Source organism: Lethenteron reissneri, chromosome 25 (genome assembly GCF_015708825.2).
Source record: "Lethenteron reissneri isolate LAM-NWPU_2019-01 chromosome 25, ASM1570882v1, whole genome shotgun sequence".
Classification (NCBI taxonomy): Eukaryota; Metazoa; Chordata; class Hyperoartia; order Petromyzontiformes; family Petromyzontidae; genus Lethenteron; species Lethenteron reissneri.
Genome location: NC_083803.1, coordinates 16,228,858 through 16,249,079, shown reverse-complemented (window position 1 = coordinate 16,249,079; position 20,222 = coordinate 16,228,858). Strand labels below are relative to the sequence as shown.

Here is a 20,222-nt window from a genome sequence, read left to right as displayed (position 1 = left end):
GCAAGGGCTGTTAGCGAGCACCTGTAAAGGCTGGCACGGCACACGAAGGGATGAGTGGCCACCATCACGCCCGACCACCTTTGTTTCACCAATGGCGATGTTTACACAGCCCACCAGGGACTTTTTTTAGGCTGAGTTGACCTCGGGGAAGCCCAGAACCGGCTCAGATGATCGTCACTGGTATTGGCCGTGAGGGAGAATCTTTTCTAGATTTGAAGCTTTCGTGACTGCAAGGTACAGATATTTTGCTGTGACGGTTTCACCTGAAGACGGAAGCTTGTGTTGCCTCCGAAACGTCGTGATTTTTATTTTTTATTTTTATTAATTTTAATGTTTTACCTACGTGACTTTACCGAAAAAACCTAAGAATAGGGAGAATCTAACTTGGGTCGCTGGGTTCGTAGGGAAACGCGCTGACCGCTGTAGGTACCCTCCAACAGACATCATTCAGCAAGTATTTTCTGCTCGCTCGTGAACTGGACGTAATCAGCATGCAGATGCATGTGGTTGATTGATCTACCATCATCAAGTGTAAGAGTAAGCCATTCTTTTACCATGTAACCAAAGTCCCAAATTTGAAATGTTAGCTACAATCAGAAAGGCGAGGTGTGACCGGGCCATCTATGTCCTTATTGCTGTGAAGTGTGAGTACATAAAGGACATCGATTAACCCAGGGCATATGTCCTATGAAATTGCCAGCAGGCGTGACCTTTTTGTGTGGCTCGTGAATGTTTTCCATTGATTTTACTTCAGCCACGGTCGACCAAGCCTAGGTCGGCCAGGACGTAGGACTGGGTGAAACCTGGCACGGCTCATTCAGCGACGACAGAGGACACTCTGTTGACACTACAGCTGTGCCAGGAACCCCTGTCTGGTGTCTGGTGTTCGGTGCAACAGCCTCTTGACTGGGGCCTGTTCTCAGCTGTGTGTGTGTGTGTGCCACACGAGAAGCCTTTCTGAGTCTCCAGCTGTTTCTGTTTGTCTTCAGTGCTGGTGAAGTTGGCTTGATATTTAAGGAAATATGTTTTCAAACCCATGGAAAAATGTTAAGATGTGGTTTTCCGAGGCTCTTGGCCAAAAAAGTTGTGAAATTGAGCCAAATGAAAACTGGGTCAAAAGTATATATTTTTTTTATTGAGATACATGGACCAAATGTTTGGTGGCTATCCAAACGGGATGGAAAACAGACTGCTTGGGTTTACTAAGTAAAACATGAAATAAACAGAGGCATGAACAATGCCCTCAGAGAAGGATAAAGTGTGTGTGGATATTTAAAGGGTTCTAATGAATGCACGAAATTCCAAGCCCCTATTAAATCTGCAAGCGTTTAATATTTGTTTTAATAGCGCATATCTTTGATTAATTCTTTTATTTATTTACGCGTGTATTTGTTCAGCCGTCAGTTCTATAAAAACAGGTTAATAATAATAACACGTGCGCAGTTCACCGGAAGGCAGCATTGTAGAGCATGCGCATGCGGCACAAGCGCTGGTATTTACCCGAACCTTCAGTCGGCTCTCCTGCAGAAAGCACTGTGGAGCCAGGGTCGTCTCAGCTGGAGTGCTACGGTGGCGAGATGTTAACTACCTCGCCTGGTATACAGGTGGTCGCGGGGTTCGGAATCGGGTTCCTCCGGTTTTTTCTCTCCACATTTAGAAGCCAACTGCGTTTAGAGCATTCGCCTGCTATACATTTCCACGTGACAAGCCACTTCGTTGAGCTGTCATTTGTGGCTAGGTCGCTTCTGAAAAAGAGCTTTGTCTGCTCAGTGGGCCTTACCTGGTAAATTGTTTTTTTAGTTTAACTGGGCCATTTGCCGAGAGGCTCTTCGCTGAAGGTGTCCACTTCTCCAGTGGGCGCGCCGTGGCCCCGGCGATTGTTATTCAGACTCATCGGCCTTGCACCTGCTCGCTGGAAGGCAGCATGTATTGGATGGCACCGTGGCCTTCGCACGTGAGATTGGTTAACGCGTTGTCAGAATAAATCACATTCTCGGAAGAAGTTGCACCCTCCTGGATTGATAAATTCACGATGTAACACGATTTTTGTTCCTGGGTAGTAAGTGTTATTTTCTAATTGCGTATGCCTCAAAAGTATAGAAAATGGCTATTATTCCCCACAAACTTTGCTTTTGTGACCAGGACATTATGTGAAGGAATGACACACATGCACACCACGTTTTCTCATTGAAAATAGGTAAATTTCAAAATATCACTGTCTTGGTCACAAAAGCAAAGTTTGTGGGAAATAATATCCATTTGCTATACTTTTGAGGCATAAGCAATTAAAAAATAACACTTAATACCCAGGAACAAAAACATATTTTTGTTACACAGTGATGTACTGGACTGGGCAAGTGAGGCTCTAAAAGGGCAAGGCTTTACTTTCGTACTGGCAGCTCAACCGTCCATGCCGCCGCAACTCGGCAGGGTATCTTGACCTCCTTGTGCCGTTGGAGAGAGGTGTGTGATCATTTAGAAGCAAATTGATTGCAGATCTTTCAGCCTTCCACAGTCCCACGCAATTTGAACCAAATGTCTGTCCTCTTGCCATCGGACAAATGCAGCTCTCGCCCACTTGACTAGCATTCTTGTGAAAAGTAATCCATTGATGAGAAGATCGGCTCGCGATTTGCAGGCTGTGAATTACTCAACTTTTGTTTGGGTAGAGAAGCGGTGGCGCGTTGGTTAGCGCACCGCTCTATTAACCCCTGTATCCTGAGTTCAATGCCTGAGCATGGTTAACGTCAGTTGCAAGTGATATCTGAAGCGCTCCTTGGCGCTGGGTCTCCCTCAGCCCTTCACCAACCCGCACTCGCCCGCCACCCGGCGCGGTGAAGTACGGTCAAACACGGCGTAGGAAGACCTTCATCTGGCAGTGAATTGACAAAGGTCTGCACGCGCTTGGTTGGGGCGAATGTGCAATGTTAGAGCAGGTGACGGTGAGAAAACGCCGCTGAAAGGGAGCGCGCACGAGGGCTTGCGAGCGGAGGGCCTAATGTGAAGCGACGGCTTTGGAGGCCCGGCAGGTTCCCCGTCAGGGCTCTGTCACCCCCTCCCCCCTTCCTCCCCACGCTGAAGCTGAGCGCTGAAAACGACAGTGTTACGCTTCCTGCCTGGGTGACTTTTTGTGCCCTATTATATCGGGGGGAAAAAATATATGTAGATTCGCTTCTGTGTGTTTTTGTAATAAGTGTGTTTTTATTTTGTCTTGTTTTTTGTCTCTCTTTGTAAGGGGAGGGGTGGGGTTTTGTTTCTCCTTGGGCAAAGCACAGAAAGAAAACAAGAAAACGGAAATGTCAGAAATGTAGCTGGTCTCGTTTTTTGGTCATTTTTAGTTGAACATAAAGGGGCTGTAGCCCTGGACATGAAAGGCGACTTACCCCCTCTGTCCCTTGTTTCCCGGTGTCCATACGTAACCTATATGTCGTGGCTGCAGTGGAGTTGATTAACTAATTATATTATTTGACCATATTTAACTGTGTTAAATAACTTGTTAACATTTAAGAAGGTTCATCTACTCTTTTCAAGCAGCTTTTATGGTTGATTTCTGGTTTTGTGTAAAATGCTCCCCAGCGCTCATCAATGGGCGTGTGCACTGTGCAGACAACGCAACGCCACGCTCGGCGATGTGCAGACACACGCACATGTTTAAACGAAAAAAGTATTCAAAAGTTATAACTGGAACATATTATTGGAGGGATTACTAAAAATGCCTTTTGGCTTTCCAAGTTGGCTTCCTGTCTGGGAAGATAGATATTACGAGCGCAGAAGAGATTTCCTGCAGTGTGGCAAGAGTGCGAGCACATTTAAGGGAACATTTTGAGAGGAAACGGAGAAAGAAGCGAAACAAAAAAGAAAGCCATCCCATGCAGATTTCGTTCTTGTTAGATGGCTCGATTACAGGGCGACTGCCAAGTATTGGCAGTCGCTCTGAAACGGAGTGAAATTTCATTACACAGAGCCTCCGCTTTGCTGCCTCTGTCACCCCACCACGCATGCCGGACTCCTGCTGCATCCAGCTGGTGCCTTCTGGTGCGAGGCGCGTCTGGACTGAGTGCCCATGCCGCTGCTGCCGTGACGGCCTGCCCCCGCGGCGAACGCGCGGAGGAGGGCATTTGATTTGAAATCCACGCGGCCGCTGTCCACCAGGAGGAGTGAAGGGGGGGGGGGGAGATAACGGGTGTCGGCTGGCCATGGCGCCGGCACGGGCAGTGTAAAAAGAGGATCCTGTTGCAGCTGTTGCAATAGAAGCCGCTCGTCCGCCCGCTCGCCCGCTCGCCCGCTTGCCCGCCCGCTCACCCGCCCGCCAGCCAGCCTGGTGCGACGCGATCGATCTCGCGTGCGTTTGCCGCGGAGCAACCCCCAAAGCAAAACCTTCGTCATTTAGCATTTGCGCGCGGACGTGATTTGCGTGCAAATGCCGTCGCTCGGTTTTGTCGACGATACGAGCGATGCTCGGATGCGGGCGTACCCGGATTTTTACAATGCCGCTCTTTGTAATAAATCACATTTTACAACAAGCGAGGGAGAAGGCTAAAACGTATATTATTTCATTAGACAATAATATGGGTCACCAGTTTGCATGTTATATGGCGCTTGTCTATTGTGTAGTCCCTTTAGGCAGAGCAGCATGTGTTTATGTTTACGACAGTGGAACTCATTTTGTAAATCCTTATGTAAGCATCTTTGTTAAATTGGTTAGCGCAGTGTGTTCTGGAAGGAAAAGAAATAAGTGGTCTTACTTTTTGCTCCCAGGCGTGCCACATATGTTTGCTTTACATTCCCACTTGCCGATAACAAACCCATCATGCACTGCAGGGATTGTGTGTCCGTGTGTGTGTGTCTGCGTGCGTGGCAGAGTGTGCATCCGCGAGTGCCGGCACGCGCGTACAGGAGTGAGCCAGCGCAAACGTGCCTGTCCTATTCGTGTGAGTGGGAGTGTGTGTGTGTGCCTGTGGGTGCGTGAGTGTGAAATGTGTGGGTGTGTGTACTTGTCGGTGGGTGGGCTTATGCACGACGCGCGTATGTGAATTTGTGGGAGTCAAAAAGAATGTCGTGCAATTCTGTACATGTGTGTGCTTAGGCCCCCCTATTAATGCGTTTGTGCAATTTCTGTGATGGCTGTTTAAAGTTTTCTCATGTGCGGTTATTTCCTTGAGCCTTTCAGACAACAGCTGTTCGGCCCAGATGGCTCTTTCTACATCCAAGGACTGTGTCCAATATCATAATTGCGTAACGAGATGGGAAAAATTAACAGAAACACAGAAGAAGCCTCTGTCTCGGCAACAATCGAAGTCGGGACCATGGGGTGGCTCGGTCCTCCCGGAGTGACTCATAACCAGGTGACCCTGCCAGGGTTTATTGAACCCATGAGCTAATGCACAAAGATTGTGGTCACGATCAATAAATGAAGCAAACGCATAGAAATGTGAAGTGCGAGCGCGCGCTGTGAGGGCGGCAACGGAGCTCGCGCACAGCGGCACAAAAGGAATGGGGGGCGGGAGGACGGTGGGGGCGAGCTGTGGAAGTCGTGACGGGCGAGCGTGTGCGGTGGGGTCGATTGTCCGTTCCCTCGCTTTGAGTCATTCCAGCTGCTCTCTTTCATTGATCGGTGACGTGGCCGCTTGAGGTGGTGGGGTGATGGGGGTTCGTGGAGAAACATTTTTTTTCAAAGAAGCACAAGAACACGGACGCACCGCACACACACTCACACGGACCCAAATGTGACCGTCTGAGAAGTGGTATGTGCAATTTCCTGGAGACATCTGAGAGAATGATGTTGCAACGGAAGGAAGTTACACTCCCACATGCAGCGTTGTGTTTGGCACATGCTGCATGTGGTTATGCAAGACGCTGTGGTTTTCCAGGGAGAACGGTTGAGTATATTTTAGAAAATGTACAATTACAGTTCCCTTCTATGAAAACGCGATTGTCCTCACATGGCATGAAACGGGAGTGGCAATTAAACAAAACAACATCTCTTTTGTAAAAACCATAGCGTTTGGTCGCGCGCGTGTGATCACTGTGAAGACACTTTCGTTATTTTCTTCACGAACCGATGTGAACAGCAATCCGATGCATGGCACAAGATTCGGTGACCTCTTCTTGTTCCATGACCATCAAAATGCGCTCACCCACCGTCGCTATGATCGGTTATGCTGAGCGGTCAGTTTCAATTGTCGAGCCTAACAAAGGAAATTGAATGGAATTGTGCACGCTGTAGCCGTGGGGATTTGTATTATTTTTTTTATCCTCAGCGGAAGTCTGTGAGAGTTGGTGATTTATTGTGCCCAGACGGGTAGTGAAATATCCTCCTTCCTTTTGCCTTTTCTTGGAGGCCGCTGCACCGTGAGGGTCCGAGTGACCTCTACCCCGATCGCGATGATCACGAAGGGAGCTTTGAAGCAGCAGGTGATGCCTTGAACCGAAATGACTCAGACTTTGAATCTTGGCCTGCTCGCTTTGGGCTCAGCAGCCATCTTGGGTATCTTTGCGATTACACTTGAGACTGTAAGTAGCTACAATTTCTGTTGTGATTGTGCCGGGCTTCATCCCACATTCTCAGCAAAATGCGCGCAGTCGTCTAAAACGCCTGAAACAACGTTTACTTAAAATAATTTATTTAAAACGTATGCATTTGTAACGGACGTGTGCAGTAAAGTGTTTAAAGTCTACAGGTTTGTATGTGGGTGCCCATGAATGCCAACATTGAGATGGGTGCTTGGACAGTGTTTTCTTGAGCCATGTTAAAAGAAAGGGAAGAGTGGAACCCCGAAATTTACAGCTCAGATCATTGCTGGAGAGCTCCTCTAGAGGGCCTTTATTGACATATTCTTCCATGCTGGACAGACATGTTAGCAGAATTTGAAATACCCACACTCTACCCCACCACACACACACACGTCCTGCCAATCGACTGACTGGTGTACCCATTTATGCTGCTGGGTGGACAAGGGTGAGGGGGATTTAAGAAACTTACCCGAATTTTAAATTGCCATCCGGTGGGAGATCGAACCGGTGACCTTTTAGATTGCAAGTCAGTGTGCTCACCGTTACGCCATGGCAGCACGTAAGCGACGAAACAAAACAATATTTTGTAAACTGTTCGCTTTTCTGGAGTTGGTTAATTGTCCTTATAAACATCTCATTTTTTCCTGCCAAACAATATGGCTTCGATAGGAAACGATTAGCCATGGCTGATTGTCTTTGTCGAGTGGTTTAGCTCAACCCCTGGGTTGTTGCACGAACGCGGCGGCTGACACAGCAAGGGCAGTTTCATCTAAAAATCCAGCTGCGTCTTGCGCTGGCCACGCACCTCGAGGAGCCCCTCTTAAGTGTGTTTGCCTCCACAGCTCCGGGCCACAAAAAACACAAGACAAATATCATGATGAAAGATACGCACGTGCATATTATGTACAAGTGTGAATTTTCATCTGCTCGGCAGAGAAAAAGTACAAAGGGTCTTGCGCAAAAAAAATTGAGGCCCCTTTTCGTGAAAACACCTTTCGCGGATAAATTGGCCACTGGACCGCGGAGCTAATTAAGGTTCCGTCTTTGAGCTACAGTCGGATGCAAACGAATGCAGCTGCATGCGCGTGGAGCGCACGTCAATGCGAGCGCACGTGTTCTAATCGTGCGGGAGTGACATCTGACGATCGTTCGGCTATCTCGTGCTCCGCGATTGCGTATGCGCGGCGCGCCGCCGCCGCTTGGAGCCTGGCGAGCGGGCGCTCGCATGCAGCGTGGTGCGGCCGGGCGGGAAGCGTGCCCCCCACCGTTCGACGCTCGCACGTGGGCCCTCTGCGGAACACGTGCACACGTATGTGCACGCAAGCACAAGGCACTCGTGTTATGGCTGGAATGCTTACTGGGCTTGCTGGCTCATGCATTCCACGCGCAGCACTCTTTTGAAGTGCTGCCACAAATCCATGCAGTTTCTCCCCCCCCCCCCACTCTCTCTCCTCTTGCTTTTAATGAGAGAGACTGCTGTGTGGCAAATTCCACTACGCTGGCTGTCTGGCCCGTTCCCACAGGCTACAATTAGAATGAAACAGCATGCCCGTCTGACTTGGCAGGTTCCAAGCTACTTGAAATATAATATGCAGAGCTTTCTGTACAGTACTTTTATCCCATTGGTAATTTTTTTTAAAGAAGCTTAACATATATTTAATGCTTAAAAAAGACTTCAAGAAAAGCTTCCAGAACAGAAGACAGGTTCAAACAGCGAATCGAAGGGAGGGTTTTCAAAATATTATGCTGCAACACTTTTATGGCCCATGTGACTGGTTTTGAAAGGATTTGTTTTGAGTGTCTTTTAATATTTGCCATGGGACACGGCTATGTAAACTTCACATAGTGTCACTCTATCTACTGACCTCGATGTATATTTTTACAATGTGTGGGATGGTTGTGTGCATGTGATAAAAAACAATATACCCATGAGGCTTGGATGGGCCTCATCCTGACCCGAGTGTTCGAAAGGGTCTTTTGTTTTATTCCCACACACTTTGATAGTGGCCACGTATTCGCCCACCTAGAGGCCATCGTGCATCATCTAAAAAAAACAATGGTGTGGAAATTACCCCGCGGGGCCTCCTGGGCTGGACCTTAAGCGCCATCGGGAAGACGCCGCTCGCACTGACCCACGGTGGTTGTGTTCTCCTCCGAGATTTTGAATGCGACGCGTTTTCCTTTCCGTGTCAATCCCCCCCAGGTCTCCGGGAGCAGGCGGAGGGCGCGACGAGCAGGGCAGCCCAGCGGTGAAGAGGGCGGGGGATCTACTGCAGGACCTGGGCCGCATCAAACACGACATGCAGGCCATCCTGCAGGTGGGCCCGGCACGCACACACGCGCACACGCTACCCCACGGGATGTCGCGCCGATCAGGAGCAGATAAACTAAACACGTACAGTAGTTGGGTGCACTAAGGCTTTATTGGCCAGTTGGTTTCTGTGAAAGGGGGATTACTCAACGCGGGGAGAATCAGAACAATTTGCAGAATATAAATAATTAAATAACCGTGGATCCGCCGATGGACGAAGGCTTCCACACGCCGCTTTGGTCATGAAGGTTTCTTGACCGTACTTCACCGCGCTGGTCAGTGGGGGGATTGGTGAGGGGCGGGGGGGAAATATCACTCGCCATTAATGTTGTCCGTGGCTGGGAATCGAACTCTGGTCACCGAGCGCAGTGTGCTAACCACTGCACCACCGCTCCACCTGATTTGCACAAGAGGGACCCGTATCCATTGTAGTCAGCTGCTCTTTTCCTGCGTCTGTCAGTCGCTGTCTCTTTTTGCCTCGCCGCTCTCTCCCTCCCTCCCACCCACCCGTCTCCGGACGCTTCAGTCCCACGCTGCGTCATGAGCTCAAACTCTCTGCTCGGGAGACAACCAGTCAGTCTCGAGTCTCGAGGCCACTGCGCTGCAATGTCTTTCATCTGCCAGTTTCACTGCCTTCTCAGTGAGGGCATCTGGCCAGGCCGACTTGGCCTGGAGTGAGCACCCTGGCCTGGTGATTCGTGAGTGCCCTCAGCAGATTCACATATTTACGATGTCGGCATGTAGTTAAAGACACGGAGCTTGGACATACAAACAATACACCTGTCCCTGCCCTTTAAAGAGCAACTTTATAGCCACTAATCACTCTACCCCACATTGGTAGTAAGTCCCATGCACAACAACAACAACGGGACATTTAACACAATGCTATGTTGATTTATGTGGTCGTCTAAATGCAACTGCATCTCAAGATGCTGTACAGACACAGGGAATATTTACTTTGTAGGAATTGGCAGTTAGTGATAGGTAAAGCAGAAAGGGAAGAAGGGCTTGAGCCAATACTTGTATGCAGGTTGTATATATGTTGAACTTTTGCACGGTATGGGGCCATCCATTTAGTACGTACGCATGGAGGGGGGAGGGGGGATTAACCCAAATGCGTTCGCTTGCGTATAGGGGGTCTACTGACAATGTACACACACATAGGAAACGGGGAGGGGGGGGGGGTGAAGCCTCGATAATAATTTGTTTACATTGGCCTTCAAATGAGTTAGATAGTCCGGCGGTGGACTATCTGTTTGCTCAACCACGTAATATTATTCATTTTTGATCGTTTCTGCGTGGATTAAATATATCGGCCGTTCTATAGGATTCGGGGGGGGGGGCGGGGGTGTATAAAGTACGCGTGCATACCGGAAGGGGAGGAGGGGTCAAGTTTTGACAGATTTTTGCGTGCCTACTAAATGGATGGCTAACCGTGCTAATCGGGCCAGGGGTCAAGAGCACGGATGGCTAAAGGGAGGGAGTTCCAGATTATGGTGGGGACAGCGGAGCAGAGCGTACAACCTCCCAGGAGCTCTAGTTGAAGGGGCTTCCTTAACTCATACAATATGGTCGTGTAATTGTAATTTTTTTCCATTTACTGCTTGAGTTTTGACAACTCCAAATGGTTGTTTTTAATTTAGTTTTGTAGGTATCCAGTGTTGACCTTCAGTTCCGATGCGGTTTTGTTTTCATGTGCGGAGCAACAAACAAATCTCCGCTGTAAACAGCATGTGCTGTCGGTGGGGCGAAAAAAGTACGGATGGGGAGTGGGTGGGGGGCAATGGTGATGATGGAATATGATACTGAACAAAAATTAATTACAGATTTGAGGAAATAGGTAGGAAACACTCGTGAAAAATAGTTTCAGATGCATTGTTATAAAAATCCTCCACTTTTGACAGAAGCGTGTGATTAATTTCTGGTATTTTTGACTGCAATATTATCGGCATAAATGAAAACGCTTTTCACTCGATGTACTCTGTGCCCGTCTCTTCTCCGACTCTCACGACTCGTTCCTGCAACCGCTGCCGAGACGCCCCCGGTACCGTGCAGCGGTGGTTGCAGCTGTGCATAGCAATGAAGGATGAGGTCTTGTCAAAGGCATTGCACCAACAGAGTTACGCATTCTGCGCAGAGCACTTACTCGGTGCTCATGAGTGGGTAATGCAAGGCCGAGAGATGTACAGTGTTTGCCTCCCTCAAGGCCCCATACATAAACGTGTGCTATTTAATACATTTCAATGAAGTCAAATCAGTAACAGCCATATTCAACAACTATATGATGTAAAAAACCAAGAAGCTGTTTGCACTTCCAAGAAATCGGCCTTGCAATTAAATCGTTAATATTCCGTGAGCTAAACCTACTGGCGCTCGTTTGACTTGTTCGTGATGCCGTTTCACGTTGCCTCCGCTACGAGATTCTCCCCCCCCCCACCACCGTAATTAAGTCCGAGCATATCGCAGGCGCTTTCGCCTGCGATATGCTCGTGAGGTTTTTTTTATTTAAAGCTGTCACAACACGTCTTCGCAGATGGCTCTGCAATGCGGTGCTTTTCCTGCGCGCTCGAGAAAAAAAACGCTGAAAATGCCGGCCCCTCGCCACTGTCGCATTCTCCGCTAAGCCTTCGTATCCACAACACCGTTGCGCGGGGCTCTGCGGCCACGGCGGCCAAGAACACGTCTATGCTCAGTTGCCTTCGCCAGGAATCTTACGGGTTTTTTTTTCGTCATGGGATACTGAACTTTGTTTGAAAGGCAACGGGGGTCCCGTATTGTCAAAGAGAAACACGACGAACGGTTCTCACGCATTCCTGTTGACGCACGTATAGTTTCGCGAGAAAAATAAAAGGCGGTTTGGTAGACAAAATAACAGCGCTTGACATCAGATGCGTTCCTTGCAGTCTAAGTATAGATTTGTAGATAGTGTCTCTTACAGCGGTTTTTTTTTGCGTTTAGAGGTTGGATTTTTGTTTTGTTATTTCCCACACACTCACTCGTCATGTCCCTTCCATCCGAGCGAATCCGCTTTCCTCCGCTAGCGATACCACTCGTTGCGTCCCTAGGTTTGAGGCCTCGGGGGGGGGGGGGGGGATGTGCGGTAGCTGACACGATTAAATTCAGCTGGTGTTTTAAATCTTGTCTCCTTTATCTCAAGTTTCACACTAGCGGATAAAAAATAATGCTTTTGCACAAGATTGTTTTTTTTACACCCACTTCCACTCTCGAGCGAGCCTCCTCAGCCTCCTCCATGTCCGGCCCTTACATATTTGTGGGTATTTGTGCGTGCGCACCCACATGTGTCATTTCGTGTTTTACCCAGAGTGCTTTGAACCCGGCCATAAGAGCCATCGCAAATTGGTCACTTGAGCACGTTTTTGCTCACGGCAGGATGTCAACTCGGTCGCGTAACAGATGCTGATGCAAATAAGAAAGCGCATTAAAGGCGAGGGCAATTTTACGTGGCTTCATGAGGGTTGTTGGGTTTTTCAGGCGGCCAGAGTGCGGAAGAGTGCACGCAATCTGCACCGGGTGCGGGGCCTCGAGTGTTGCTTTTCGATTGGCGCTGGCGGCCGTCTGTGACGCGCCGGGTAATTTTTTTGTTTTGTTCTTTTTCAACTCTCCTGCCCCGCTGTGTTTCAGGAGGCGGAGAGGTGGCAGGCCAACGTGGAGAGGGCAGCAAAGGTGGGCAGCAGCCTCCTTCACAAAACATTCCTCGCCGATGAGTCACTGGTGGTGGTGGTGGTGGGCAGGCATGGAAGGCAGAGCATGTGCACACTCTTTTGAGAGCCTTCAAAAGGGTAGAGAGGGCTGACGTGACCGCGTAGGGGTACAGCGTGGATATTTACTCCAGCGTGAAAATACGAACACGAGAGGAGTATTCCTTCGGTAGATTCAAAGAGTTTTGAATGCATGCATGCATGCATGATTTTAACTTTATTTCCAAAAATAATTCATGCCAAGAAGTAAAAGCTGGTAAATACATTAATTAAGGGAGCCACCTCCATTGTTTGAGGATGACTCGTGGGCCATAACCTTACGTGCGGAGAAATTAGGATGTCAGGAAACTCTTGGTTTTATATTGTGGGGCATTCCAACGAATATCGTCCCAAGCGGAGTTGGCCATGCAAAGAAATACTGCAACGCACAGAGTGCATATGGCAGCATAAGGACTCACTCGCAGCGCACGCTCAAAGCTAAAAAGGTCACCAGCGCGTTGGGGTGATTTTTGACTCGATGCCGTATATCACTCCGTATCCAGACATCTGAGCCGACCCACAATGCCGTTCAACCCATCTGGATTTGTATTTGAATTCTATCCATGGTGATTCCAATCACACGTTAATGATTGGGTAATGGTGTGTCACATGAGTATTGATACTTTATTGTGCAGTGTCTTTTACTTTTGGTGGGAAACTGGAGTACCTGTAGGACCCCCTCCCACCAACAATCTTTCGCTATGCTCTACCCACTGCTGCACATGGGCTGATCTCATGGTTTCATCAATCCAGCAGTGTAATACAAATAATCAATTCACCTAGCCCCGAGTCGGGACTCCTGCAGCCACTGCAAGTCTCTGCATGTCATTTGATTAAATTGTCCCGATGATTGTTGCCCAGATTCGAATCGATAATCAATTGTTTTGTTTCTTAATTTAGTTTCTTCTCAGTTTGTTTTCTTAGCAGTTGTGTTTGTTTCAATTTCACATGCACGTTCTTCCCATGCACGTACAGTAGCCACTCATGCACATATATAAAACGGATTCACCAAGGTACAGCGCACTCTTCACTATTAACCTGAGAAAAGTTAACTTTATAGTGTTTCTCATGCTTATTTTATGCCTGTTTTACATCGCTGTAGTGGTTATTTTTACCGTAACGCCGTACACTTCACAATCGTGTACGCGAATATTTTGAGGATTGCTTTGCGATTAATTTAAGTTAACGTAAAAAGCGGGATGCAATACGATCCAAACAAATTCGGGGAAAACCCCAAGCATAATTCCCGGTAACTTCCGATGCGGCTCACGATCCTCCAATTGTCGGGAGGCGGTTAATGCTCCGCAGGTGAGCGAACGCTCGGGGTAGATCCCGGACCCCCAAACGGGGATGATGGCGCGCGGTGCGAGCGAGCGCTGCTGGCGCTCACAGCGGCGACTCGGGGCCACTGCGTGGCACCGAACGACGCCCCCCCACCCCCCCCCCCACACGTGTGCTGCGCATGCCTTTTGGTGCGCAAGGTCACAACAAATACACGGGCGCTCATCCCAAGCGGCGTTCGCTGCGAATCGCCACCGGTAAGCAGCGGACCGTCAAGTAGTTTTTTTTGTACTGAAACTTTTTCGAGTGAATAAACATTTATTGACAACAAAGGTTTTATTTTTAAAAGAAAATGGAAATGAGTACCAGGAAACGATTGACGAAATTCACAAATTAAAGCTCCAGAGTTGAGCCTCAAGGCGATGGAATGGTAGCCAAAGGAGAACCCGTGGCAGGGAGTATGACCAACGTGGAGATGAGCAATCAGATTAGCCCCGGTTAGTACGGTTTGGCTACGTACGGTGTGAAATAAGTTCAATGTACATACAGCTCACGTTCAGGAGTGGGATTGTGGCATCACTCTGTGTGGACGGAGAAGATGTGGAGTGGTGGCCTTCATCCAGTAGTGGATAGACATTGGCCTGATAGTGGAAGAGTTGCCAATGCTTCCTGAAAATGTTGTCGGATCTCGGCGATAACCTTGGAAGGGATTGCTTCAAGGGTTTTGTAGTTTCCCTAAAGACATGCCAAGTGTTCTCGGACAGTCAGTCGGACAAAGGTAAATATTTCCCGGAATAGCACAGTGAGTTGCCTATCGGCTCCCTTGAAAAATGTAACTGCTACAATCATTTGCTAATCCAATTGACAATCTGCCTTTAATCTCAAAACAAATGTGGCCAGACTAGTTTTTTTTTCCGAGGCATGTTAGGCCAGCTAAGAGGGATGGTTATAATGGCTGTAATGACATCCACTTTCACTTTGTAGCCGGCATCTGTTTTCGAGCTTTTAAAAACAGGCTGCTCTGAGCGGGCGCATGTGTGTGTGTGTTTTTTGGTGTTTGCGCTGCCAGTTGAATCATGTTCTGCTGGGGCTTGCCCGTCACACCGTGACTAAAGTGGGGCTTTTATCCTCGCAGAAACCGCGCGTTGCACAGCGACACTCGCCTCTGCCTGCCCGGAGAGTCGGCCAAATCCACCTCCCATGACCAATCCTTATGCGGGTTGGGAAAATAAATAAATAACATTCGAAAAAACACATTTCAAACGTGGGTTGACCCCCTGAACTCTCCCAGAGCCACTCCCGTGGCCAAACGAATTTCTCGGGCAGCTCCGCAAGGCAGCGCATGATTTAACCTCAAGCGGCTGCAGGGAAGCACGTCGCATGATTGTCACATGGTGGTGGGGGGGGGTGGTTCTTTTAGTTTTAAATTTATTTTTATATTGAGTTACACAGTCCTTTCAATCTTCATACGTCGCGGAACAAAATGACGTCTGTGGACTTTGAGCATTACAACGTGACCGTTTTTGTGGCAGTTAGGCGCGTCGCTGTGACATGTCCATCTGTACTCTGGGCAGCGTTTGATGATTTTATAACCTTGTAAGTTGGATTTTTACGACGCAATTTCGGTCACTTTCAAAAATCCCCTGCCGTATGGTTGCACCTCCCTCATGCTGTGTTAGTCATGGGGGTTGTTTGACCTTACTTTACCACACTGGTCAGTGCGGGCTGGTGACCCTTGACAAGGAGCGGTACAGATATCACTCGCCGCTGATGTTAGGCGTGGCCAGGAAACGAATTCAGGTCACTGGGGTTTCAGAGGGCAGCGCACAAACGACCGGTATTCAGGGCAGAACCAAAAAATAATAATTGTCCAAACCTGACAGCGGCACGAGAGAGCGGGCCTGGCTGCGGGCGGCCTGGCCGAAGCGGGGAAGACGACTAGAAGCGGCACGCTGACTGAGCAGGATGAAGAGTGCCCCGCCCAGTGAGATCCCATCTCGGCCACGATGCTGGCGATCGACTGCAGTGGCACAGAGAATGGGGGCACTTAGCGAATGCTCTGTGTGCCCCCGCCCCCCCCCCCCCTGTCATGCGATAGGCAGACCGCCATAGGTTACAGAACAAGGGAATTAGGTTTTAGAGGAGGAAGGAGGATGGGCAGTGAGACGTAAGAGGGGGTTGGGGTGGTGTTCTGAGAAGTCTAAATGTTTTATATGCTGAAAGCTGCATGGTGTGGTTCGTTGTATGAGGTTTTAACGGGACAAAGGTGTGAGGTCAATGTGCAATGGTTTATATATTTTTTTTACAGATTTCCCTGCGGCGGTACTTTGGTTACAAATCCAGATGTTCAGTTCTTGTTTAAAGCACAGATGTTGACATCACTGCAGCGGGGATGACAGACAGGGCTTTGCGTGGGGCGGCTACAGGGTGTGACCTAGATTTTTTTTCAGACCGAAAGACAAAAGGAACAGGCTATGATTGTACACAACGCACTACGTACCTCGCTTCAGATCTGTCTGCCGTATCCTGTATACGCATCTCAGTATGCATACGTTTGTACACAGATTCATCAAATTAAGTGATAGCTCCGTATCGACGTTTTTGTTTGTTGTGTTCACCCACTATGTGGGAGCACAAGTAGTAACTGGATTTATGCGGGAGCTGTCACAGCTTTAGCATAATTCTTCCAAAAATACCTGAAAACTTGAGGTAGAAAATAAATATTAACCTTTGTAGACCTAGCTTAAACATTATAACGGTCAACAGTTTTGTCCTGCCAACATCGGCAGTCCAAACTCGAAAATTTTATTTTCAATAATACGTTATTGGTCGAATCGTAGCCTTGACTATATTTGTGGCGAAATTCTTATTTCTAGTCCTTCTGCAACATCTTGAGTATTTACATCAGTCAACGCATTCTCTGTCGCTCACTATGGCCGCATATATTCGATGTGTGTGTGTTACGTATTTTCATGGTTATCATTAATCACCCTTTTATTTAACTGGGTTAAAGCCTCTTTAAGACATACTTGATTGCACGCGAAGCCTTGGTTCATATGAATAAATAAAACACCTGCTTCTGGTCCCTGGTGTTAACCCACATCACACTTGAAGAGCACCTTCTCGTAATCGGCCATCCTTTAAGACCACGCGGCATATCGCCATGGAATTGATGGTTGTGGCGATGTTAACTACCTTGCCTGGTATACAGGAGGTCGTTGGTTCGATCCCAACCCTGATGTGGAGTTTGCATGTTTTCACCGTGGTCGCGTGGATTTTTCTCCGGGTCCTCCAGTTTTTCTCTCGACATTTAAAATCAACAGACGTTCAGAGTATTTGGCTGCTATAAATTTCCACGTGACAAGCCACTTCGTTGAGCTATCATTTGTGGCCAGGTCTCGCCTGAAAAAGAGCTATATAGCTGAATAGTGGGCCTTACCTGGTAAAATTAAATTTAGTTTTTAAAATAGTTACTTGGGTGTGCCGTGGAGGCAGGAGGCAGTTTTCCCGGACACTACGTCCCCCGTTGGAACCCATTCACCATTTCCCACGAGAAGCGTGACTGTAGGGGAGCGCGGGCGCCGCGCAATGGAGCCCTAAGAATTTGTGACGCGTCACACCGACCGGCGGTCGCCCCCCGGGCCGCTCCCCTCGTACCACCGCCGAGATGGCACGGCGCGATAAATGCCGCAGCCGGACAAGGTCAGAGGGGTCGTCCGCGAGCCGCCCTCGCGGCGCTTGCCTGCTGTTGCCGAGCCGAAGCGGGCATCTCTCGCCAAGCCCCCTCTAATGAGTGACACGCGGTTGCAGTGCTGCGGCGGGCCCGATGGGCGTGCTTGGCCGGTGTGGTGCTGTGCCCGACGGGGAGCGGGTGATGGCTGTCGTAATGCGCGTGCGATTTGCTGATGCCTAAAATGAGAGCATAATGCACGGTAAACAAACTCCAGTAAAAAAAAACACAACGGAGCGCAGTTTTGAAAGTGTCTTTAGAAAGTGCTTGTGCAGCACGTCGTGGTAATAGCGCCGAGGCCCGCTGATGGGTGTCATCCGGCGTGGCCAGTCAGCAGCACTTCGAGGGTTGGACTGTGGCACAAAAGAGGTTCAAGGGAATGTGGGCTGCCAAACTCTGGCGGAGTCGTGGGTGGTGCTTATCTCCATTGGTGGATGTTTGCCAGTGGCAGAGATTAATTTTTTTCATGGTGAGGGCCAACTTATGGCGCATTATACAATATTGCAGAAAATGTTTTTTGAAAACGATGACAATAAGTTGGTCTGCCGTGTAGTTAAAGCCATTGATGGGTTATTTGCTCATCATATTCAATAAGTGGGAATGAAAGCAGTGATTGTTTGCTTGCGAAATTGGAACGCGCTTCCAGATCCATTTTGCCGAGCAGTTGCAGGAGACGGATCAATCATGTCGGCTCCCTCGGCCGCTCCCAGATAGTCAAGCGACGTTCTGCCCAGAGTCGACGGGAGTTGGCCAGCATTGCACCGGCGCTGGCTACCATTGGCCCAGTGCACCAAGTTGGCCTGCTGTGTCGTCAACCGGGCTGGAAACTTGGCCGTGGTTGAAATTGGAATGGCTCGTGGTCTTGCCGGAGATGGCGTGAGTGGAACAGCAGCCGCGGTGGGTTTGGGAGTAAGGGGGGGGGGGAGACGCCTGGCTGGGCAGTTTGTTTTTAGCGTGCGATGCTTTTGGGATGGCGCTAAAATGGGCCACTGACCGAGCCTGCGCGGCGACAGATGGCGAGGCACAGTTGCAAACGAAAACAGCGCTCGCTTTTTGCCCCGTGGTCACAGCAACGGAGCGGCAGCTTGATTGTGTTTGCCGACGCCGCACGCCTTTGATGGACGTGCGATTTATTCACGCGCATGTTTTTTTAATTTTTGTTGGTGGGGGCGGGAGACGTTCTCGCCAACTGTACAATGAAGGACGTGGAAGGGGGGGTGAGCGGTTGGCATTCAGATGGGTTCAGCAGAGCGAGGTTGGGGGGCGGTGATGCCGCGCTGCGGTGGTGAAGGTGGGAGATGAAGGGAGTGCTTGGGGAAGGCTGCCTCTGTAAATAATCACACGTCACCTCTCTTAACCCCTTAGCCATGCGCTGTCCCAGTACTACATTACAAAATTGCGCTCGTTTTGTGTAATAGCATATTGGCAAACACATGCAGGAGTTTTATTTTATTTTTAGCTGGCGTACTCGGTAGAAACCCTTTTAAAAAATGCTCGGGTGCAAAAAAAAAGAACGCATTGTCACAAGAATTGCATTTACACCTCCGGTTACTCGTGTCAATGCGTCACGGATGCAAATGTTATCATTTAAATGAGAAATACGATCTGCTATTTAAAAAAATATATATTCTCGTCCTATGAAGGATTCTTTTGTTGCCTCTCATCTGTTGAGAGTAGCAGAAACCCTTTTGGTTCTGCGCCATTGCCGAATGCGTCGTGACTCCTCCGTTGGCTCGGCTCTGTGCGCACGTCGAGGGCTTCTGGTCGCACGGATGGAGCCGCTGCACCACCGCGGCCTCTCCCTCCCCTCCCATCGTCCCCTCCGTGATGTCCCCCGTGCACCGCTCCAACCCTCCCTCCGCCTCCTGCAGGCATTTCGTGACAAGCATGGCTCTAATCAGGCCATTGCACGAAGTGGACACGTGACCAGTGCTCCAGTGCTGTAAACAGATTTTAATCCAAACCGTGCGCTAATCTCGGGGATTTGGCATTAGTGCGTCTGCACTCGGGAGGCCGAGAATTACTGCGTAATGGTTTCCATCCGACGAGCTTGCCATGGATGGATATAATGTCTGTTACACATATACACCGTGTATATATGTATGCACACGTACACGCACGTAGGTATGTGTACGTAAATAAATAAAAACCATGCCCTCCGCTGGAAAGCTTTCAAGGGTGCATCAGCCGAGCAATTGATTGAATGTGGTCATCACAAGGAATGCTCTCTCTCTCTCAAAGGGCAACGTTGCCATGGAGGTAGTGGTGGTGGTAGAGGGTGGGGTAGAGAGGTGAGGCTTTACAGTATTTAGAGCACAGCCACTTGAGAAATGAGTCACACGTGGAGTTACAGCATAAGAAGTGAATCATGCTCTGCGTGTTTTGTTGTGCTCTGTTATATCACGGCGATCGAATTGCAGCCGCATAAAAGCTGTATATTCTGCATGACAACAATTCACTTTCGGTGCCACCAAGCACCCCCTTCGCGCGTGATTGCGTTTCAGTGATGGCACAAACGTTGACTGATATGGGGTCTCGATCTTTTGCCACAAACGGAGTGGAGATGGGAACAATAATCACGCGGGCGCCTCTTAAGGCGGCTAAGGTTGTTGCTCGGAGGAGGTGGAGG

General features: G+C 49.0%; 1 protein-coding gene across 1 annotated transcript in view; it reads left to right on the top strand.

Moving 5' to 3' along the window:
- The window catches only part of KIAA0586 (KIAA0586 ortholog), a 185,762-nt gene that overhangs the window by 116,121 nt on the left and 49,419 nt on the right, over positions 1-20,222 (top strand). Inside the window, 2 exon segments of the mRNA XM_061559513.1 lie at positions 8,717-8,831; positions 12,467-12,508. Of these exon segments, the coding sequence (XP_061415497.1) occupies positions 8,717-8,831; positions 12,467-12,508 (157 nt within the window).